Genomic DNA, 21,890 nt, shown 5'->3' on the forward strand with positions numbered 1-21,890 from the left:
AGACATAATTTAAGTTTCGTCTAAAGATGCATGAGAGATTACAGTTAGATATTGTTAAGATTTTTGAGAGACGGTCCAGTAGCTCACTATGACCAATTGTTTTATCAAGTTTTCGGTGGAGATTTCGTCATCCTCTGTCATTGTTCTTAGGCTTTAGAAGCATACATAATTTAAGTTTTGTGTTAAAGATGTAGAGAAAATGTCTTAAGGTGTGTTTGCATGCCCTTTCTGGAGCTTTCATCAGTGATCTATGTAACTGTGATTATATATGTCCAATTAAGAAAAATGTATCCTTGCCATTGTGTTTTGGATAGAGTTTTATGCACTACTCTTACCTGGTTGAAGATTTATTGGAGTTTCTCAGGCGCTATCCAAAAAAAAATAAAGAAGTTCTCGAAGGTTTGATTATTCGGAAGCTATATATCCTCAAACCAAAGAGAACCCCCTGCATATATTATGCTTTGAATGAAAGTGATTTGGAGTTCAATCTATAAGGTATGCTTTGGCGGCATCTATATCTTCCCCTGAAGCAAATGCGGCCACTACGGAAGTAAAAGAAAAACATCACAAGAGTAATTAACTTAAATTAATTGACTATTATTTGGTTTTCGTGGTAGCTATCTCCATTTAATTTGAGAAAATTTAACATTCGACTCACATGAATATAAGAAAATTTGTTGGTGTAAAAGTCCCACGAAATTCATATACCCTTTGAATCCTAAAAGAGTAAATTGATTATATACCAAATTTCATGGTATCGCAAAATTCATATCCAGATTTTAGTGGATCCTTGTTCAAATGGAAGTGTGAACATGGGTAAAGAAAAAAACAAGCCGTCCTTATAATATAATGGTTATGGCCGTCCAGGTTTATCTGAAACTGAGACGCCCAACCATTTGCTTTCTTTTTACTCTCCATGATTTGAGCACAGATCTCTCCAAAAACATACATTGAAATTAATTATATATTTGTATAATTAATTAGTATCACTATGCCATTGCCAGCCATCATGAATGTTATGTCTTCTGTAAGGCAACAACAGAAGACAACCAAGATAGTCGATCTAGGGACGTGCAAAATCATGTACTTAATTATATGTAAGAATGTAACTAAGTTCAATCGCATGTAGTAATGTAAATTAATAATTGCAAATGTCAAACTCATTAAGATATTTGCGCTCATGTTCACTTCATGAATCGAGGATGTTAGGAGTATAAAAGAGAAGGAATGAGTACAAGATCAACTGCTCTTTTCTAATCAATCTACTTCCGAGATTTTTCAAGTATTGGATTATATATAGATTTTAACGTGGAACCTAGATAGTTTTTTTCACTCCTTAAGCGTTAGTATTGAACTATACACAAATTCTTATACTCATTAACAGGTAACCCATTTCTTTTGGTCAAAGCCTTGGTTCAATGAAGCAAGGGGCAAATGATTAATTAGTAGTTGACTTAGCCAATCATATACTTCAATTATTCAAAATATATCATGAAGAGCATTACGCTTGAAAAAGAGAACATTCAAATAGGTTTTTAATGGATTAATTATAGCACAAGGAAACCAAGAATCAACTTCGAAAGTGGGTTTGCGACTACTATATATATAGAGTCTTGCTGCTTTTGAGATTGCATATTCATTCAGCTACCAGAAAACAAACATTGGCATTGCTTCCTGCAAGACCATACTCAAAATCATGAGGCTTGTCAATTTAAATGTTGTGTTTGTTTCTCTTCTTGTGCTCATAGAGGTTGTTAGTGTTTGCAATGGACGTGTCCTGAGCCCGGCGTTCTATCGCAAGAGCTGTCCTCAAATTGGAAGAATAGTGAGGAGCATTACATGGAGCAAGGTTGCAGCAAATCCTGCCTTGGCAGCCAAGCTTCTAAGGCTTCACTACCATGATTGCTTTGTTAGGGTATGCTTAATTTTAAGCACTATCACTTTATACATCATTAACACTTTTAAGTAGATAATACACCTCACTAATTATATACTAATTTGTACGTATGTGACGTCTCTTAACGTTGTTGATTGAATTGAATTTAGCGGACGGTCAGTTTAATCTACGGTTCACAATGACCTATAATGCGCCATTCATTAATTTTTCCTAATGCATGCATATCTACGTTGTTTGTTTGTAGGGATGTGATGCATCAATATTGATAGACTCAACGAGTGGCAACACGGCGGAGAAGGATGCAGCACCAAACAGGTCCATCGGAGGTTATGATGTTATTGATGAAATCAAAACCAAATTAGAAGAAGAATGTCCCGACATCGTCTCATGTGCTGATATTGTTGCCTTGGCTGCCAGGGATGCAGTTTCTTACCAAGTACGTGCCATGCACACTAAAATCATTTTTAATTTTATGAAGAAAAAAAATACATTTAAGTGCATAGTTACGAAACATATATAGATATCATGTAATGTAGTGTTACGAATCCACACAAATTATTTTTTTTCTCCGTCTTCTTTCTCTTGTAAGATTTCATATCCTTCATGGCGCTTGTGCAGTTTGGGAGGCCCATGTGGCAGGTTTTGACGGGCAGAAAAGATGGAAGAGTCTCACTTACCTCAGAGGCTTCAAGGGACTTGCCCTCCGGAAATGCAAACTTCACCACCCTCCAACAGCAATTTGCTGGTCTTGGCCTAAACATCATAGATCTTGTCGCCTTATCAGGTATATATATATAGATATAAGTTATATAACAAGCTAGACAGATATAAGAATCTGAATTCCGCGTTCAAAAATGGTTTAAACTAACTGATCAGACTGTGTGACAAGAGAAAGTTAATTTCAAAATTTTGTAGGGGCACATACACTTGGAGTGGCACATTGCGCTGTATTTCAAAGGAGACTGAATGCGACAGGCAAAGGTGACGCCGACCCTTCACTTGATCCAGAATACGCACAGTTCTTGAGAACGCAATGCACCACCCCGCCTAACCCGGCGGTCGCAGTGGCATTGGACGCCAACAGCTCAGTTTCCTTTGACAGCCATTACTTTGTGGGTTTGAGGCACAACAAAGGGCTCTTGAGATCAGATGCAGCCCTACTCACTGACCCACGTTCGGCTAGAGTTGTAAAAAGCTTTCAAGGGTTCCACGTTTTCATGGCTAACTTTGGGCTTTCAATGAAGAAAATGGGTGTCATTGGTGTCAAAAAAGGTGCCCGGGATGATGGAGAGATTAGGAAGAATTGCAGGGTTGTTAATGCAGCTAATTAAGATTAAGATATCTTCATTAATTATATGGTCTATTATTAATTGTCACCTCTGTAATGTCATATAGTTTGCTCTTTTTTCTTTTTTCTAATGGGAATAAATAGGCAGGGGCTTGGTGGTTGCAATTCAACAGAAAGCTGTAACACTCGATCGAACTTAATAAAATAAACATCCTAGAAAAGGGTATATTTATAGTTTCGAAAATGGTTGCATAGAGGTATTTTGATCCAAAGGACGCTATTTCTATCATATTTATTGATCGCATTGCTGATTACATCTCTAATATTAGAAAGAATAATCGGCAATATGATCAATATACGTGTTGATGCGTCACAGTTTTAATTTGCAAAGAGAATTTAGCGGTTGTATGACCACCAGGGCAAAGAGATTTTCCGACCAAGCAAGAGGGGCATGTCCGTAATTGATCAACCCAAAATTAATATTAACCGCTTTTACCGAAGTCACTCACGTGCAAAAAAAATATTTACCGAACTGCCTTTTCACTCTCAAAGGCCAAAGGCAATATCGTTTCCCTTAATTTCCCCTGCATGGTTAATTTGCATGTTGTGCCTCCTCCTCACCAACACTGTCAATGGGAAAGAAGAAGAATAAAAATGATCAAGAAGCCAAAGTAAGATTCTATATTTCCAATTATTTCACCATTAAAATCCAAATTCAAAATTACAAAATTAATTATTACATTTCTTAATTTTATATATATATACAGGTAATTGTGGCAGAATTCAGCGTCTCAATGCACTGTAATGCATGTGAAAGAACCGTTGCTAAAACTCTTTCCAAACTCAAAGGTAAATTACTTGTACAATTCGATCTTCATCTCTTCTTAAACATATGATTATTTTATTTAATTTTGTGGGTTAATTCATTAGGGGTGGAGAAGTTTACGACAGACATGAACAAGCACAAGGTTGTTGTGACAGGGAAGATGGACCCACAAAAGGTTTTGAAGAAACTGAGGAAGAAGACGGGCAAGAAAGTAGAGATCGTGGTTGACAAGGAAGAAAAACCAAACGATGCTTCTGATGAAGGCAATTTGGCAAAACCAAATGTTTATCCAAACTTTTTTGACTGTTGCAAAGAGACTGATATTCTAATGATGTTTAGTGATGAGAACCCTAATGCTTGTTGCACAATGTAACAAAATATCAAAATTTATCATGCGTCTTCCGTCCGTCTCTCACAGAAATAACATAAAATTTATAAATTCTTTGAAGTTTAAGATGTGAGGTCCTATTTGTGGGTCTCGCATTCGCACTTGTGACGGATGAATGAAATAAGCCATTCCATTAATACAAGGTTTTTTTTTTTTTTTTGGCACACAAATCATTTTGTTTATTTAATATTGAGGTGTGCAATAATTTGTTTGCAGGATATAAGGTGAGATAATGCATTGGTGGTTGGTTTCCATATGCGGTGGCCTTTTTCAATGTTGTATTATTTGCTTTCATTTTCTAATGAATAAGGCAAGGTGGCCTAACTCTTTCTATTTATTTTTTTTTTTTGACTAACTATTTTGGAGATATGTCAATTCATGACATATAATAGGAGAGGTGGGGATATATACTTCGTTTTATCAGTTGGGTATGTATGTGCTTGCTTTGGCAAGACATGAAAAGTACTAATAAAATGTGGTTTCACACCACTCACCACTAACTAGTCTCCTCCTGCCTACATATCGAATGTTGTCTTGTGCCAAAGCCTATATGGAATTGACATCTTTCTTTCTAGTGCCCCTCTATGGCTTTGGCTCTTGACTTTAAAACAAATAATTCCACAACCTAATCTCTCTCTCTCTCTCTCTCTCCCCCCCTCTCTCAAAGTGTCAGCATCTGAGTACAGTGGGATGCATTATGACAAATGCAATGCATGTGAAATTTTCCAGCACCGACCCACCAACCTCTTGGTTGTGACAGATTTTACAGATTGCAGAATTGATCATATCTCAAACATTTGTAGTACTAGTACTTTATCAAACAATAGGCAGCATGATACATGCACCATTCACATTCACCGTCAACAAAAAGCAGCCAGCATTATATCATATACCAGAAAAATAAACAATTTTTCCACCCTTGTTCCTATCTTTCCAGTGTCCTTCAATAATATTTTGCAGATCTAGCTTTTGTTTATTGGCATAATGGTTAAGCAATGAGGTAACCAAGTGCTTGGCAACTCAGAATTGGAATTGCAAACATGAAAAAGACTTCAAAAGCTTTCTTTTGGTCTGCAAATCAATTCTTGCATTTATAGGACATGCTAAAATCTCTGGGAACTCAACTAGTTTGAGCTGGTAATTGATGTACTGGCTTGGTTAGGTTGCCTTCAGCTAATGCCACTCTTGCTCAAATATGCTACTTTATACAGATGGGGAAACTAAATATAAATCATTACAGTTTTGGTTTTGTATGCAGTGAAAAAAGGGAACTCTTTAGTTTCCCTTCATGACATTATCTTCAATGCCTCTCTTGTTTGTCCAAGTACGTTGAATACTGTTGCTGCAATATGAGAAGGGGTGAGCCCGGCTTCGACCAATTGATCAGCAGGGGAACCGTGGTCAATGTACCGGTCAGGAAGAACCAGCGGTCTCCACTGCAAGTTATAGACATCAAAGTGAGGTTTGTTTACCAGTAGCTGAGGAGTTCAATGTTAATGCAAGAGTCAATGAAACATCATACGTCGTAACAACAAATTCATACCTTAAGTTTGCCGTCAAGAAGGCCATCAAGGGCCAGGAACTGAGCAACGTGAGATCCGAACCCTCCAATGGATCCCTCTTCCACAGTAATCAAAAACTCATGTGATTTTGCAAGGCTGCGAATAAGAGCACGATCCAGTGGTTTGCAAAACCGTGCATCAGCAACTGTTAGGCGCAAGCCATGGGATTCAACCAAAGAGGATGCAGCCAAACAGCTCTGAACTGCTGCTCCATATCCCAAAAGTGCCACTCTTTCCCCTTCAATCAATATTCTGCCTTTTCCTACCTGTAGATGAATTACCAAACATTTAATTATCATGTAAAATACTATTGAGACTTTCCACCACTATGGAGATATATAGAAGTAGAGACTGTGTTGAAAGTCACCTCAAGAGGAGTGCCTTTATTCCCTGTCGGCAGTTGAACACCAACCCCATTTCCTCTTGGGTATCGGAAACAACTTGGTCGGTCATCTATGGCCGCAGCCGTCGCTACCATATGGAAAAGCTCTGCCTCATCAGAAGAAGCCATCACCACCATGTTAGGCAGGCATGCCATAAAAGTGACATCAAAAGACCCACAATGCGTGGGACCATCAGCTCCAACCAGTCCAGCTCGGTCCATGGCAAATCTCACAGGCAGCTTCTGCAAATCTACATCATGTACCACCTGTGGCATGAACCCAGAGAATACAACCTTTGAGTTTGCACTCCTTCAGTAATATTATGACTATAAAAGAATAGCACTACATAAAATTTCAAAAGAAGGTAATGATGGGGGAAGACGTATATGGAAGAAGCTATTAGCTTGCCTGGTCATAAGCCCTCTGCAAAAAAGACGAGTAAATTGCACAGAAAGGTTTTAGGCCTTCACAGGCCAGACCTGCAGCAAAAGTAACCGCATGCTGCTCTGCTATTCCAACATCAAAGCATCTTGTTGGAAAACGGCGGAGGAAGAGATTCATGCCTGTTCCACCTCCCATTGCAGCATGGATTGCTACAATATCTTTGTCCGCTTCAGCTTCTGCAATCAAAGCCTCTGCAAAGTATGTTGTGTAAGACTGTGTACTAGCACTGGCTTTGAATTGCTTTCCGGTTGCAGGATCAAACTTGGCCACTCCTGCAAAAAGCAAAACTACTTAAACGTTCTTAATGGATTGAGATAAGGCACATGCAGACCTGAGATCTTTTTAACAGCATTAAAGATGATCAGTTTTCCTTTCATAGCATCTTCAGCGAATGAGATGGATCAACTTCAGAAATAATTCAACGAATAATGATGCACTTGTGCCCTCAACTTCCACTTCATAAGGAAATTAAATTATTCCACGAAATTCTATATTTACCATGGTACTTGTCTGCAGCTTTCTCTGCATATGGATATCCCCGGCCTTTCTCAGTGATAAGGTGGATCAGGACAGGACCTGTTGTTTTGGTACTTTTCACCTCTTTGAGAATGGATATAAGATCATCTAAGTTGTGACCATCGACTGGACCAATATAATATAGTCCAAGCTCTTCAAATAGTGATGAACCAGTACCACTGATCATTCCACGAGCATACTCATCAACTTTTGCTGCCAGATTATGCACGGGACCACCAATTTGTTTGGTAACTCCCTGCAACAAACTCAAATGAAAGTTGAACCACATTCAGACTCACCAGATTTTAAATATGTTTAAGTGCTTTCTTTATGCTTAATTCTGTTCTGACTTCAGATTACTTACTTTGGCAACCTCTCTTAATTCTCTGAGTGGCCTGTTTGATTGCAACCTACTGAGAGCACTACTCAAAGCTCCTACTGGAGGTATGGGTCCATCAAGACTGGCAGTAGGTAAAGAAACCTGTTTATTGTCATTAAGAATTATAATCATGTCAGAATCAAGGTACCCAGCGTTGTTCATGGCTTCGTAAGCTTGCCCTGCTGTCATAGCACCATCACCTATTACAGCAACTACATGATTATTTCCTCCCTTTAGATCCCTTCCCACCGCCATCCCTGTGTGTTGATTAACATCCCAAAGGTTAAAACCAAAGAGAGAAATCAATGTTGTGATCTAAGAATTTTAATCGAGACTGAAACTTTAGAAATTAAATAGAAGTCAATTGGATCATTCATATATAGAAAAGGCCAATGCGATTGTATGACTGATTATATAATAAAGATTTTCCACAACATAAGATGCAAGTGTATCATCAGGCATCCCACAAACAGTTACACAAATATTCTCAAGGGAAGCTGATTTCTTTCATTTACACAATAATAGAATTATTCTTATATAGGTTTTTAATTAGTTCTAAAGAAACTGTCTTCAATAAGATAAGGAAAGATGTTAAATGGAAATGTTTTAACTCAGATCATAATTCTAGATTCTAATCATAAATTCATTTTATAACCAAAACAAGAATACTGTTAAGATCAATACAGCTTTCAAAATTGGTGCAGAAGAAGAAATTACCCAAGCCTGCTGAGATAGTGGTAGAACTGTGACCAGTGCCAAAGCAATCATATTCACTCTCAGAGCGCTTAGTGAAGCCAGCTAACCCATTTGTCTGCCTCATAGTGTGCATCTTATCTCTCCTCCCAGTCAAGATTTTGTGTGGATAAGACTACATAAATCAAAACAAAAACTCACAATCAGATATGGAAAATTCGTAGTATCAATATTTTTCCATGTTTGCAAGCTTGAGGAACCAAAGAAGGTGAGATTGAAACCTGATGGCCAACATCCCATAAGATCCTATCTCGAGGAGCATTGAAGACATAATGAAGAGCCACAGTGAGCTCCACAACACCAAGGCTTGAGCCCAGGTGACCTCCAGTTTTAGAAACATTGAAGATGACATCAGACCTCAGCTCATCTGCTAGTTGTTTAAGCTCCTGAATTCACAATCAGCATAAGAAAAAATATCAAAATAAAGCTATGCAAAGATTTGAAGCTCTTCCGGATATAAAAATTAAAAAAGATATTGAGAAAAGTACCAGTTAGTAATAGGCCTTCAGATATGTACCTTGACAGAAAGATTTTTCATGTGAATTGGATAGTTTATGGTGTCCAAGAGAGGAGTGGGTGGTCTCTGTGAGTGATACTCCCCACTCTCTGACAGCGATGCACAAATCCCAGCTGGCCTTTTCCTCATGACCTGTGTGTTCCAAATGAGAACAAAAAAGCCCTTATCTTTCAGCAAAAGGTTTTGGTCTGTTCGGACTTTCAGAAATTGACATAGTAAACAAAACCCAGTTCCTCCTTAAATCATCTCAGCCATGCAATGAGTTCCTCTTCTTAAATTGTACAAGACAGATGCAGACTTTCTAACCTGATTGAGCTTGTGCTGAGATTGGCATGGCAGAACTGTTTCCCAAGAGAAATGGGAAAACAAAGAGGTGGATTTCTGAGCATCTGAATGTGTTGTTGGCCGGTTGATATGAGCAGGAAATGAGAATGTACAAAGAGCCATTGCACGTGGAAGAACTTCAAGGAGAGCTGAACAACTTCAAAATTGTAATTAGAAGTGAAATGAAGAAGAACCCAAAAAAGGGTTATTAAGAAATTAAGGCCTGAGAGTTTTCCCACTGAGAGGAAGTGCTGGGGAAAATGGTGGTGGTAGTGTGAGTGGGGAATTGAATAAATAGAGAGAGAGAGAGAGAGAGAGAGAGAGAGAGAGAGAGAGAGGACTGAAATATGCGTTAGTGTGAATAATTTGTGGCTGATGGTGAATGGTGTATACGACTCAATGGAAATTAATAAGAGCTTTCAAAGACCAAAAATGGTCTAAACAGCTTAAACTTGTTTACTTTTCATATTCATACTTGTAATTTTTTTCACCAGCACCAATGTTTCTGGATCAAAGTGTGCATGTGCTCATTCATTGGGCCACGTCACTAGAAATCACAGAAAGATAGTTGATGATAGATATGAGTACAGCAAAACACAAAAAAAAACATTTTCCAATTGGTGGTCACTCACTGACGTGGCAGTCGCATTATTTTGCAACGTCATCCATTTTAATTTAATAATTTCATACTAATATATTACTATCTTGAAAAGAAAAACCGCCCATTACTGGTCCCCAACAGTTATCTAACAAGAAAATTTGAGTAATACCGTTATATTAAAGAGGAATGTTAGTCGCAATGAATTTGTGGAAAATACCATTATATTATAGATTAGTGCTAAACTTAATTGTTACGTGAGTGTTGTTCAGTCACAACGAATTTGTGAAAAATACCGTTATATTATAGATGAATGCTAGACTGAGTTATTCACGTGACAGTTGTTTAGCATCTCAACGAACGTATTTACTAAAAGTTGAAATAAGATCACTACACGACATGTTAGCATTACGATGTGGTACCACAATTCAATACAAATTGTTATCTTACGCGATCCCAAATCAAAAGGATCACAACACCACCACCCACCGCCAGGCTGCACGGCCACCGCAATGCCACACAGCCACAATCCCAAGCCCTAGATGTTTATGTGCAATTAATGATGTTTATGTGCAATTGGGTTTTATGATGTTGGAAGATTTCTATCTACGAGCCTAATCCATATTGAATTTAAGGTAGGAATATGAACGTCTCTGTTTAGTGCCTTCAATGGGATCCTTTTTTATTTTTCTTTTTTCGGTTACAAGGAGGGCCGAAGCCCAAGAAAATCCAGGGGGAAAAAAAATAAAAACCACACCGGGACAAAAATGCTGTTTTGGCTGCTTCTACACGCCTGTTATATATGGATAAGGTATCAGAAGTGTGTCTGTTCTTTCGGATCATTTTATCATGGAAATTTAGTAAACGTTTATATATAATTACTCTAATTTAATCTAATTTATGGAGAGATGAATTCAAGCTTGGGTGTCAGGCTGCGAGCTTACTGCTCTGACTAAGACTAACCCACATCCGCTTACACCTTGATTAAACTATATTATTATAATAATTTACAACACATTGCTATTTGTTACCATTATATACTTAGCCTGCAAAATTCTTTTTAAAAAAAGGTGAAAATTGTTTGTTGAAAAAAGGCTTCCAGTTCTACTATTCCAAGAGCAATACGAGAACGAAAAAATTATCAGCCAATTGAGAAGATAACAAAATGACATTATCAATTGAGGGCCCATTCGTTAAAATAACCCATCACGATTTCACCCAAATCAAATTTTCCATGTTTTAGCCAACTTTTTTTTTCACCCAAACCTAATCCACTTCGGTTGATGAAGCTCCAACACTTGAGTCTGGCCAAAAAAACAAAAACAAAAAAAAAAAAAAACTCTGAAGACTGAAGCCCAAAAGCAAAGAATACTGCTAAACGAACCCTAAAATTAACTGATTACACCCCACTATAAAAGTATATATTGAATTATTGATTTACCCTAATATAAAATGAACAAAAAGGATATATGGAATTGTGAAACAAATATAATTTTAATAAATACACCCTACTAACCATATTCAACCCTAATCAAGAGATTGCTTGTCCTATTGTTTTTAACGAAAGATGTGGTGATTGCAAGAACTTGGAATTGGAAAAAAAGTGTCAACAGTTTTAGTAGAAGCATAAATCCATATGAAAAGTCAAAGATTTATACACTATTAAAAAAAATCAAGCTGAAAATCAACTATAAAATAATGCTACAAGTATTAGGGTGTATCAGGGGTATTTTTGATAGTTTTATAGAGTGTACTTAGTTAATTTTATATTTTAATTAAAATATTATGGTATACTTAGATCATAGGGTGTACTCAGTTAATTTTAGGGTTCGTTTAGCAGCACTCAAAGCAAAAACCTTGAGACGCAGAAAACAACTCAAATTCAAACAACTAGCAACTTAGGTCTGAAATAAGCAAAGATCATATGGTCACGTAGAAGACAAAGGGGAGATAGCATGATGACTTTACAAAAAAAGAAACCACATCATATTAACTCTTAATAAAAGCTCCTCAACATTTAATCAACCTTGTTCTGGAACAGCATAAGACTAGTTGAATGGCCAAACAAAATTTGAACTTATTATACTTGAGATAGAGAAAGCACGAACTTTCATCAAGATAAAATAGACACCACCAATAACGACTGCATATTCTTAGGAGTTAGGTCTCTACCTTAAAACGAAGTGTCAACAACAGAAATAAAAACAAGGTGAGGCAATGAAATCATCTATATTGGACAGACAGGTTGCTCATTTCATTTTTGCCTCTGTAAATAGAACATGACGATTTACCCGAGGGTCAAATTTTCGGAACTCAAGCTTCTCTGTCACCTTAGTAGGCTTCCTCTTGACATAAAAAAATCCGGTGCCAGCAGCTGAGACAAGTCGGATGAAAACGGTAGCCTTCTTCTTTTTGTCACCCATTCCTTAATTCAAGCAAGAGAAAGAGAGAACCAATCAAAAGTAACAGAAAAACGCATGTTTCACAACACAATAAGGGTGGGCAGATATATATGTGTTAAACTAAAGATGTGCATCTGCAGGAAACATGAAAATTACTAAATAGGTATTGGTCTTCACATGACCTTCAATATTGCCCCCAACGGAAAAGAAAAATTAGTCAAGATGAAGAACAACAACCATCTGTAATCCAAATCCATTTCAAGATTTCAGAACAACTTATAATGAGAGTAAGTAATCCTAGTACAGAAAACCCATCACAACTCACAGGGCCACCATACTTGCAGGTGTAAATCTGTGCCCTAAAAATGAAATTCTTAAGGGAGGCCACATAGGTATAGAATCAATCAAGAAAGCTCTTTGCAACTGAAAAGAACAAAAACTTTGAAAACCCACTTAAAATCCATGTATTATCTACATGTGCATATTAACATCTTCAACAAGCCTGATACAAAAAAGCAAAACCATATCATATTTGCCCTAAAGATAAGATATTAAACATTGAAAACCCAAAAAAAAACGAATCTAATCCTTTCCATCTATCCATAATCCATCTCCATTATTACAAGCCTCCAACCATTCCCAGTTCAAAACAAACAAACAAGTAAAATAACAACAACAGCAACAACAACAACAAATAGGCAGATAATGGAAAGCTTTTCGTTAGAAATGGTTGAGAGAATTGAGTACTTACTGTTCAAACCTTTGTAGTCGCCAGGGAGGAGGGAGCCGAACTGGAGAGTATGATGCAGAGAGTTGAGAGAAGAAAAGAGCCCTAACCAAAAAGAAACGCGGCCGTTTTAATGAACAACATTTGTGTCAAAGGACTGAAATACCCTTACCTTTTTGTTTTTGGTCCTCCAACTCCTGAGTCAGCTAAGCTAGCTGGTTTGTGTTTCTTATCACCATAACCTAACACTCTCATTTCCTCTCCCCCCTTCTCTCACTCAGCTGAGGAAACTCATTGAACCAGAGAAACCGATAGGAAAGAGAAGAAAAGGTACGGAATTTACCAATTCTACGCTTTCTTTCTCAATTCAATTTCTCGAAATTCACGTTGTTCATTTCAAATTTTCCATCTTTTATTTTTATCAGAATCGATCGGAGGAAGTGAAGATGGCCAGCGCAGTGGACGCAGCAGGAGATCCAATCCCAACATCGGCAGTTCTGACGGCGGCGTCGAAGCACATTCAGTTCCAGTGCCAAGCCGAGAACGTGGCTTTTCTCAAGTGCAAGAAGAAAGATCCGAACCCCGAGAAGTGTCTCGACAAAGGTCGCCAAGTCACTCGATGCGTTCTTAGCCTGTAAGTCAATTCAAATTCGCTTCCTTTTTCATTTCCCTGAGATTCTTATGCTTCGGTTTTATGTCGACCCTTTTGGAATTTAAATGTTTTGTGTCGTGGTTTTTTCTGATTTGGGACTTTGGTTGCTCCAATGAGCTGAATGTGGGTTCTGGGTTGTAGAGAATTCTCAAACTTGTGTTATTGCAATGGAAATGTTAAATGTGTGCATCTATGTTTATACTTTATACCATCGCATGACCGTCTATTGAAGCAAATATTTAGAGCTATGCCACAATTTATGAGGTCTAGCTGACTGCTTTTGTATTTGAAGCTATGCCACAATTTGTGCTTACATGTTCATGCTCTTCATTTGTTAATTTTACAGCTGAGTCTACCGCATGTAAACACATCCCCCGTTCTTTATTACACTCAATTCATACCTTGCTTATTGGTACCCAGATTTTAGAACTTGTGCTAAATGCCATAAATTTTGAGAGCATAAATCTAGGTGTTACTTACTAGGAGGCTATTGCTAGCCCTTCTTTTCGCTGTATCAACTTCGTAAAGTTCATTGGCAGCAGATTTCAGAATCCTTGTTCCAAACCTTGTTAATTGTGACCTTACTCCAGGTTTAGAAATAAAAAACCACTTCGGCGTTGAACACTGATGGTGAATGACAATGTTGTATATTGTCCTATATTGTTTCTATTATGAAGTATTCAACCCTATCCAGATAGTAGGTTGAAACTGGATTTTATGACATTATAGTATCCTTTTGGTGAATGGCTTGCTTGGTTTTCTTTTACATTCTGTACCTTATATATATTTCTTTCCAATTAACATTTGTTCATTGCTCCATGATATTTGTACACATCACGAGGTTGTCATTCTCTACAAATTAGCAACTTGCACGACTTATTCAATGGCCTAGAACCAGTAGAAAAGCCTAAACCCAATTAATAGGTTCCAGGCAAAAACAGAAAAAACCATAATACCATTGACTTCAAGTTCAGGTGAGTATTTCCCCAACCATGAATAAGGAAAATCCCACTGGTCTTCTATTTGTATCAGACATCCTAAGACTTTTGCTTAGTACTATAAGGGCTTGTTTGGTAGGAAGGACTAGACTAGACCAGAAAAATGCCTACATTTCATGTGCATTGAAGGCATAATATGGATATGTTGCCTAACTTGGAGGAAAAATGGGGACTATCTATAAGAGGTTGATGACTAAAATTTATCCCCCCTAATCCCCTTGAAATTGGTGGGATTATGAGGGATAAGTTTTAGTCATCAACCTCTTATGAATAGTCCTCCTTCATCCTAGACAACAATATTCATATTATGCCTTGATCGCACATGAAATGTAGGCATTTTGCTAGTCTAGTCTAGTCCTTCCTAACAAACGAGGCCTAAGATATTATATAGTCTCACTAACAAGCTTTGAGTGGACCAATTTTCAAGTATCGTCATTATCGTTTCGTTCTCCTCTCACAACTTATTGAAATATGCATCTTTTTATCTGCACCAAGTCAGATTTGGAATTTTTTGTGATTTAATCATCCAGTTAATTGCATGATGTCTATGAAACCTTGACCAACAATTAGATTGGTAACCAATTCATCAACTTTTCCACCTAATTCATCGAGAAGTTTGAATCATTTTTAGTTTTCTCATCAAACATGCAGATGTACACACACACACACACACACACAGAGGTATGCTATTTTTGAAGGGGTGAGAAGAAAGTCATATTCCTTGTTACCCTTCTAAACATGGCATTTCTTCCTGCAGGTTGAAAGATCTTCATCAGAGGTGCACGAAAGAGATGGATGCTTATGTTGGATGCATGTATTACAATACAAATGAATTTGAATTATGTCGCAAAGAGCAAGATGAATTCGAGAAAAAATGCCCATTGGCATGAGGACATGCATGCCCTTTTATCCCACCATTATCACAATAAGATGGGCAGCTTGCAATTATCAGATATTGTTGCATACAATTCGAATTCGTCTTGGTTTTAGATCTGAGCTATTTTCCTATTTGTATGCCCAAATTTCGCCCTTTTGAAGCATGTTTGATTAGTTCTATTGCAGTTGGAGTTGTTGTACCTTGCATCCATTGTAAAGGCATAATGGGCTTTCATTAAGCAAATTGCAGAAATGGCTCCTTTTTTGGTTCCTGAACATCTTTTGCTTGGAAAAACATAACTTTCAGGTTGAAACCCGATGCCAACATAATTTTTTGTTGGGTTTATATGATTCACTTTGAACTTCCAAGACAAAAAGGTACTCGTGTAAACATGTATTGTAATTGCCAAAACTGGACATTTCTTGAAGGAGGCATTTCTACTTCTTACAAATCACAATTTAACACATGCAAAAATAAAGATTTTGTGCGAGTTGCCACCTCTAGTAACGTTCCCCAACGAAGTAAGGTGTGGAATGAACAAGAGAGGCTGGCAATGGCTTATGCTGCCCGAAGTGTAAGGTTACAACAAAACAAAAAGGAAAAATGGGGAAAACACATGCAGGCATTCAATCGTAAATTATGCACATGGAATTTCTTACCCAGCAGAATTTTGCACTCTAGAAAAAGATTATTGTCAACTAAACCAACCGTAAAACTCACATTAAGCTCGTTCAAAAATTACACTTCCCACTTGACTAACATGTGGACGGTATAAATCCATTTGGCAAAAACTGATATGATCCAAAAGTCATATTTACCAAACACGTCCATGACCTTCCAGAATACTAAGCATACCATCCAGTTAACTAGTAACGCTCATAGTAGACTTTCAAGCAGCAACACCACCAGATGATGCAAATTCACAGCAACGTAACCGTGACGGGCATCAGCGAGGACTGCACGGCAAAGAGTTTTGTAAAAATCATCAACACAAGTTCAATTAGCCAATAATGAAGAATCGTAGGATGTCAGGATGACTCCACATCAAAAATTGTATAAATTATCACCTAACTATTTGATTAGGCAATGTAAATTAAATAGGACCACACCCGCAAGTCAATTTAAGAGAACCTCCTTAATCAACAGCCGCATTACACAAGCACATTACCATCCATTCTAATAGGAATCAAAATTGAAAGTATTTTTTAATTGGTCTAACAAACAGATTCAGCATTAAAAGAAAAGAAAAGGCAAAACTTTCACCATCATCTAATGACTAGCACAAATCCCCAAGTAATTGACAGCAGCGAACAAATTATAGAACTAATTTACTGATTCATAAGAATAAAGTTAATCAAAAAATAAAAGATAATAACTTGGAGGTAAATATTGTTTCCATACAAGTAAAATTTTAAAAAGAAAAAGGAACAAAAATCCATTTGCAGGGTATCTCTCTCGTGCAATATGAGACTATTTCCCCTAAATTTAAGACCATACTCAGTGGCCCCACTTTGGACAGCTAAGCTTATTATGGCTGGAAATTATGTATTCAATATATGAGTGCAAAATGGAAGAGGCATCTACCTGTAGGATCGCGAACGAGACCTTGATGGACTGCGACTGTTACCCCTCAGACTCCTTGATCTACTGGGTGCATAGTCTCTTTCATCACGAGGACTCCGACCATTCTCGCGTGGACTTGGGGACCTCCTGTAGTCTCTTCCATCACGTGGTGAAGGAGATCGTGAAATTGATCTAGATTGCACTGGCGAACGATAATCATCCCTAGCCCCACGATCCCTTTCAATGACAAATATACTTATTTTATTTTTTGAAAAAAATTATTGCTAATGCAACAAGAGAATAAGATAAGATATGTTCTATGTGGATAAGAGATACCAATTAAACCATCTCCATTCACCAAAAAGTGAGAAAAGCTTCCCCTATTCATAAGCTAATAGAAGTGCCCAAGCAAAGTAATTTTGGCACAGATCAACAATTGAAAGTTAATCATATGTTTTTAGATAACACAATTCTACTTACATCCTCTTCAAAATCTAGTTGATCAAAATATGACCTTTACCTGAACCTTTTCAGGGTTCTGAACAAAAAATATAACACTTGGTCCAAATACTCAGAGTTAGGCTAGTACTGGTTGATCAGCATCTGAAACTTCATAGCTCACTTTGCCCCAACTTTCTAATACCAGATAATATCTTTTCCTTCAACAATGTCACCATACTCTACCGGTAAAAACTTTGGATGGCTTCGTTTCTTTGAAGATGATTTCTTTCTTTGGCCAACTATAAGCTCTATATTCTTTCTTTACTGGATCGTATATGCAAAACAAGATATCAAACTTAACAAATTTTCTTATTAAAAACTTACTTTAACAGTTAATATAAGAAGGAAAAATAAATAAATATTAGTATGATCCCAAGCATGTCTAACACCAACTTTAGCTTGTCAGTTAAGTCAGTCGTAGAAAGTCTCACAAACCGAAGTCATAAGAATAGGAAACCCAATGCCATTCGTAGATGAATGTTGATGATGGATATGGATAATACTTATGGAGAGGCTTTGGTAGAAAGGTAAAGAAGTTGCCCATCACTTTTATGATCACTTTTCTCATTAAACTTTATTAATCCAGATGTCTTTAAAGTCTCCTTTTTCACTTTAATATCTGCACAAACAAGGCCACAGCTGATATTATACAATTCACTGGACACATGATGCATGCAAGAGATGAAGTCTCGGTACCTAAAGAGTTCTCATTCTGCAATTTCAGTAAAGAAGCTCCTATAATTACCATAAAATTAGTTTACAAAGTATGTCAAAAGAGATACAGGTATGTGAACATAAAACGGTAGAGTTCGGAAAATTTTCAATCAGGATGTGATCACTCTTTTTCACTTCTAACAGATAATGTGAAGTACAAGAAAACTGATAATAGGAATCAAGAAATGCAGACACAAATACCACCAAACTGCAAATACATATCTAATTTTGGTTTCAATCAAACTACATTAATGACCCAAAAAAATATGGTTCAAACTCGGCAAAAAATTAAGATGGAGAGACATAGAATCCTCATCAACAAATTCAGCAACACAAGTTCCAACACAAAGCTGAATAGACTTGTTTGTTTTTTGTTCCTTATTGCCTACACACACCAACAGCATGCCATATGATGAAGAAGCCACTGTTTACTCATCCATGAAAACTAGCATTGAAAACCTATAACTATTGAAATTTAAAAATAGCATATGGCAACTTCTAGAGATAAGGCACAGACCTTGAGTCACGCCTAACAGGTGAAGGTGACCGCGAGTAAGCTGTGACCAAACAATTAAGATGATAGTTTAGCAGAAAAACAGAGGGAACAGAATCATTTCATAAAGGACGTCAGATAAAAAGAAGCCTTGTTTGCAATTCAACAAATGCCAAGTGAAAGTTCAAACTGACAACGATATTGCCGTCTTGGGGACCTCGGTGGAGTTCTCCTTCTGGAGCTTCCTCCATACCGACCACTGCTGATAAATTTAGAAACGAAAAAAAAGAAAAAATCAGCATTTATGAAATGAATATCTTATTTCAATTAGGGAGACATATGAAATGATGGGTGGTATTGAAGCAAAATGCAGTGTACCTTACGCGAGTAGTTGTACGCATTTCTTGGGGAGTTTTTCTATTCTCCTCAGCAAACACAATTCTTATCTCACGTCCACCAATAACTGAATGGTTCAGTTGTTGCTTTGCTTCAGCCGCATCCTCCGCATAACGGTACTTCACAAACCCAAAGCCCCGTGGCTCCCTGTAGATTAAAATAGGAACAGCTTAATTAAATAACTTAATAGTGGCATCATGTCTCATATGGTACAAGTGTCTGAATTACATCCACTTTTAAAGAATTATCTATTCAAGGAGTTCAACTTTTACACCAAAGATTCATTGAAGAAGAAGAATTGCATTACATCTCTAGCATAATCCACAGTATAACAATAAAAAAATAAGGGCATACCCGGTGTAGTAATTCTTAGGAAGATACACATCCTTCACTGGGCCATATCGCTCAAATGGGATCCTAAGATCTTCTGGCCTGCAAAAACTTCGATAAACCATAAATTATTTTGTAAAAGATAATTATAACAAGAAGAAACTTACAGGTATAGTTGTGGAAAAATTGATGTATCCGTAATTTGTGGTTAAAAGGACTCACCATAATCATAATATACTCAATTTGTTGAAGGAGTATTTCCATATTCATGTAAAATCTAGTTATTGTTATATAATATACTGGTATTTGTCAGAACTACGAACATATGTGTATATTATAAAACACAAACACACAGAGAAACATTTACTCCTCTGTCCACATGTCATACGCATAAATAGAACATTATAGCATGAACAATTACAAAAACAAAACCAATAATTCATTACTAGCACCCAAATTTAGTTCCACGTTTGAAGAATAAACTACATAAACATATAAGGCCAACAAGATAACTAATCCTGAATAAACAAAACCAAATATTCATAAATACGAAAATATATATAAACATATGAACACACATATGCATTCATAGGGAAGGAAAGAGAGACCTAGCGTCGAGAGGAAGATTTCGAACGAGCAGGCCAGAAGGAGCGGGTGAGCGACGGTCTCTGTAAGACCTGCTTTCACGGTAGCGATCACGAGGGTCGTCTTCGTATCGCTTGCGTCCACGTGGCGGAGTCCGGCTACGTCGACGAGGGCTGTAGCTTCGGCTTCGGCTTCTGTACCTGGCCATTGCTGCAGCTAGGGTTTGAACCCCAAGCAAGCAAGCACGCAAAACCCTAACCCTAGCCCCTAGTGAGAGAGGAGGAAACAAGGGAGCAACGCAAGCGCTTGCTGTTTTGAGTTGTGTGTGTGGGTTTCGAAGCTTCGGATTTGGAGGGATGAATAGGATGCGGTACACATACCGACTTAATGATGCTCGCCCTTCAATGACCTTTTTTTTTTCTTTTTCTTTTTTCTTTTTTGAGATTGTAATTTGTAATAGTAAACTGGCCCAATTATAAATCTAAGGCCCAACCCAACCCAAACCTTTTATTTTACTTTTTTGTTTGGGGGTTTTTGTTTTGGTATGAACCCAATCAATTTTAATTGGTACTAGTATTAAGCTGGCCCAATATGCCTCATAAATCTTCTATTAATAACATAGTCGATTATTATAATATATTAAAATTATTGCCATAAAATAAATAAATACATATATATATATATCAAAATCACTGACCTCATTAATATAGAAACACCACCAAAAATCATAAAATGCTTATGTTGACCTTAAAAAAAGAGTGTTGTTAAACGAACTTTAAAATTAATTGAGTACACTTTATGATCTAAGTACATCTTAATATTTTAACTCAAATGTAAAATTAAATAGGTACACCTTATTTAACTATAAAAAATACCCTTGGTGCATCCCTAATACACTTTATCACACAACATCCTAAATCAATTTTCCCTTTTTACATTAATTCGCGCCGTCTAAAAATTTTTAAGTTTACATATCTAACTAATAAAACTAAAATCATAAACCAAGAAGCAGCAAAACCCTCTTGAAAGCAGCAAACCCAGTTTGTTGGCAAAAAGCCCTATCAAAATTGAGTTTTAAAAACCCACGAGGGGTCTGCCTCATTTTACTGTTGCACGAGCTAGGACAACACCCTTAGGAAAGTTGTGCTCCTGGAATTGGTGCAAGACCTGCACAGTACAATTAACCACTTCCAACATCTCACGTCGTCTGTCTGTCCATAAAACAAAATTCCTATCATTCCAGATTGCCCATAACACCATCAAAACTTGTTCTACAAACTCTTTAGATGAGTCACTGTTTGGAGGTGGTGAAAATCCACCAAGTTCGGGCATTTTTTGAAAGCACAAACCGCACAGGGTGTATAGAATACGGCTGGGATATTCAAAGGTTGACAGCCTGAGACTTTGGAGTTTGGCGGTCGGATTGGGGGAATTCAATTGGCCAGAACCTGAGGCTCGATGGAGGTTAGGCTGTGTTCGAAGTATAGCTGGGCAAAAACAAAAAAAAAATGCATATATTCTCGGGATTACCAAATGAATCTTTGATTTCCCTTTCTCTAAGAAAATTTATGGGGATTTATTTTCAAACGGGACCTAAATATAAATAAAAAAAATAAAAAAAGCCAAAAGATAGCATATGATTTGCAACCTAGAAAGGTAGAATATGCTTTGTTTATCATTGCGTTTCTTAGTACTGAAGTAGTGGGGTCGTTAGCTCAACCTCCTCTTATTAAGTCTAATATTTTATTATCGATTGAGTTGAATCCGTTGATGATGA

The 21,890-nt window shown here is 37.1% G+C and overlaps 6 protein-coding genes across 7 annotated transcripts; 3 read left to right on the top strand and 3 right to left on the bottom strand.

The window, feature by feature from the left end:
- The first annotated feature begins 1,696 nt into the window (after positions 1-1,696).
- LOC117613872 (peroxidase 24-like) lies at positions 1,697-3,228 on the top strand. The gene is made up of 4 exons (XM_034342483.1): positions 1,697-1,915; positions 2,142-2,333; positions 2,516-2,681; positions 2,813-3,228. The coding sequence occupies exons 1-4, from the start codon at positions 1,697-1,699 to the stop codon at positions 3,226-3,228; spliced, it is 993 nt and encodes a 330-aa protein (XP_034198374.1).
- Positions 3,229-3,817: 589 nt separating this feature from the next.
- Positions 3,818-4,451, top strand: LOC117613882 (heavy metal-associated isoprenylated plant protein 19). Its single transcript, XM_034342494.1, has 3 exons — positions 3,818-3,856; positions 3,953-4,034; positions 4,116-4,451. The coding sequence occupies exons 1-3, from the start codon at positions 3,818-3,820 to the stop codon at positions 4,382-4,384; spliced, it is 390 nt and encodes a 129-aa protein (XP_034198385.1). The 3' UTR covers positions 4,385-4,451.
- An 890-nt stretch (positions 4,452-5,341) lies between these two features.
- Positions 5,342-9,673, bottom strand: LOC117630148 (probable 1-deoxy-D-xylulose-5-phosphate synthase, chloroplastic). The gene is made up of 10 exons (XM_034362900.1): positions 9,260-9,673; positions 8,954-9,085; positions 8,658-8,822; positions 8,401-8,551; positions 7,669-7,940; positions 7,287-7,560; positions 6,753-7,060; positions 6,329-6,610; positions 5,943-6,227; positions 5,342-5,835 (listed from the first exon to the last, which is right to left on the bottom strand). Exons 1-10 carry the CDS (start codon positions 9,398-9,400, stop codon positions 5,686-5,688), a joined length of 2,160 nt encoding a protein of 719 aa, XP_034218791.1. The 5' UTR covers positions 9,401-9,673; the 3' UTR covers positions 5,342-5,685.
- Positions 9,674-11,838: 2,165 nt separating this feature from the next.
- LOC117616249 (50S ribosomal protein L33) lies at positions 11,839-13,144 on the bottom strand. The gene is made up of 2 exons (XM_034345498.1): positions 13,029-13,144; positions 11,839-12,300 (listed from the first exon to the last, which is right to left on the bottom strand). Exon 2 carries the CDS (start codon positions 12,296-12,298, stop codon positions 12,125-12,127), a length of 174 nt encoding a protein of 57 aa, XP_034201389.1. The 5' UTR covers positions 12,299-12,300; positions 13,029-13,144; the 3' UTR covers positions 11,839-12,124.
- Positions 13,145-13,198: 54 nt separating this feature from the next.
- LOC117616248 (NADH dehydrogenase [ubiquinone] 1 alpha subcomplex subunit 8-B) lies at positions 13,199-15,808 on the top strand. The gene is made up of 3 exons (XM_034345497.1): positions 13,199-13,334; positions 13,430-13,638; positions 15,412-15,808. Exons 2-3 carry the CDS (start codon positions 13,451-13,453, stop codon positions 15,542-15,544), a joined length of 321 nt encoding a protein of 106 aa, XP_034201388.1. The 5' UTR covers positions 13,199-13,334; positions 13,430-13,450; the 3' UTR covers positions 15,545-15,808.
- Positions 15,809-16,156: 348 nt separating this feature from the next.
- Positions 16,157-20,508, bottom strand: LOC117616247 (serine/arginine-rich SC35-like splicing factor SCL28). 2 transcript variants are annotated; one of them, XM_034345495.1, is made up of 7 exons: positions 20,137-20,508; positions 19,553-19,630; positions 19,181-19,345; positions 18,997-19,064; positions 18,827-18,866; positions 17,116-17,331; positions 16,157-16,487 (listed from the first exon to the last, which is right to left on the bottom strand). In XM_034345495.1, the coding sequence occupies exons 1-7, from the start codon at positions 20,319-20,321 to the stop codon at positions 16,478-16,480; spliced, it is 762 nt and encodes a 253-aa protein (XP_034201386.1). In that variant the 5' UTR covers positions 20,322-20,508; the 3' UTR covers positions 16,157-16,477. The 2 variants fall into 2 exon arrangements, with proteins under 2 accessions (XP_034201386.1, XP_034201387.1); XM_034345496.1 differs by having other exon boundaries at positions 18,997-19,061; positions 20,137-20,473.
- Positions 20,509-21,890: the final 1,382 nt, after the last annotated feature.

The sequence above is a fragment of the Prunus dulcis genome, chromosome 1 (genome assembly GCF_902201215.1).
Source record: "Prunus dulcis chromosome 1, ALMONDv2, whole genome shotgun sequence".
Lineage (NCBI taxonomy): Eukaryota > Viridiplantae > Streptophyta > Magnoliopsida > Rosales > Rosaceae > Prunus > Prunus dulcis.

Excerpts from the sequence above, each read along its gene's own strand:
- LOC117613872 (XM_034342483.1), top strand. The coding sequence starts at position 1,697 with ATGAGGCTTGTCAATTTAAATGTTGTGTTTGTTTCTCTTCTTGTGCTC. Across the intron at positions 2,334-2,515 it reads GGGATGCAGTTTCTTACCAA|TTTGGGAGGCCCATGTGGCA; the intron begins GTACGTGCCATG and ends GCGCTTGTGCAG. Across the intron at positions 2,682-2,812 it reads AGATCTTGTCGCCTTATCAG|GGGCACATACACTTGGAGTG; the intron begins GTATATATATAT and ends AAAATTTTGTAG.
- LOC117613882 (XM_034342494.1), top strand. The coding sequence starts at position 3,818 with ATGGGAAAGAAGAAGAATAAAAATGATCAAGAAGCCAAA. Across the intron at positions 3,857-3,952 it reads AAAATGATCAAGAAGCCAAA|GTAATTGTGGCAGAATTCAG; the intron begins GTAAGATTCTAT and ends ATATATATACAG. Across the intron at positions 4,035-4,115 it reads AACTCTTTCCAAACTCAAAG|GGGTGGAGAAGTTTACGACA; the intron begins GTAAATTACTTG and ends TTAATTCATTAG.
- LOC117630148 (XM_034362900.1), bottom strand. The coding sequence starts at position 9,400 with ATGGCTCTTTGTACATTCTCATTTCCTGCTCATATCAACCGGCCAACA. Across the intron at positions 8,823-8,953 it reads TGAAAAATCTTTCTGTCAAG|GAGCTTAAACAACTAGCAGA; the intron begins GTACATATCTGA and ends TTGTGAATTCAG. Across the intron at positions 6,228-6,328 it reads ATAAAGGCACTCCTCTTGAG|GTAGGAAAAGGCAGAATATT; the intron begins GTGACTTTCAAC and ends ATTCATCTACAG.
- LOC117616249 (XM_034345498.1), bottom strand. The coding sequence starts at position 12,298 with ATGGGTGACAAAAAGAAGAAGGCTACCGTTTTCATCCGACTTGTCTCA.
- LOC117616248 (XM_034345497.1), top strand. The coding sequence starts at position 13,451 with ATGGCCAGCGCAGTGGACGCAGCAGGAGATCCAATCCCAACATCGGCA. Across the intron at positions 13,639-15,411 it reads ACTCGATGCGTTCTTAGCCT|GTTGAAAGATCTTCATCAGA; the intron begins GTAAGTCAATTC and ends TTCTTCCTGCAG.
- LOC117616247 (XM_034345495.1), bottom strand. The coding sequence starts at position 20,321 with ATGGCCAGGTACAGAAGCCGAAGCCGAAGCTACAGCCCTCGTCGACGT. Across the intron at positions 19,631-20,136 it reads AATCTTCCTCTCGACGCTAG|GCCAGAAGATCTTAGGATCC; the intron begins GTCTCTCTTTCC and ends AAGTTTTTGCAG. Across the intron at positions 18,867-18,996 it reads CCCAAGACGGCAATATCGTT|CTTACTCGCGGTCACCTTCA; the intron begins GTCAGTTTGAAC and ends GTTTGGTCACAG.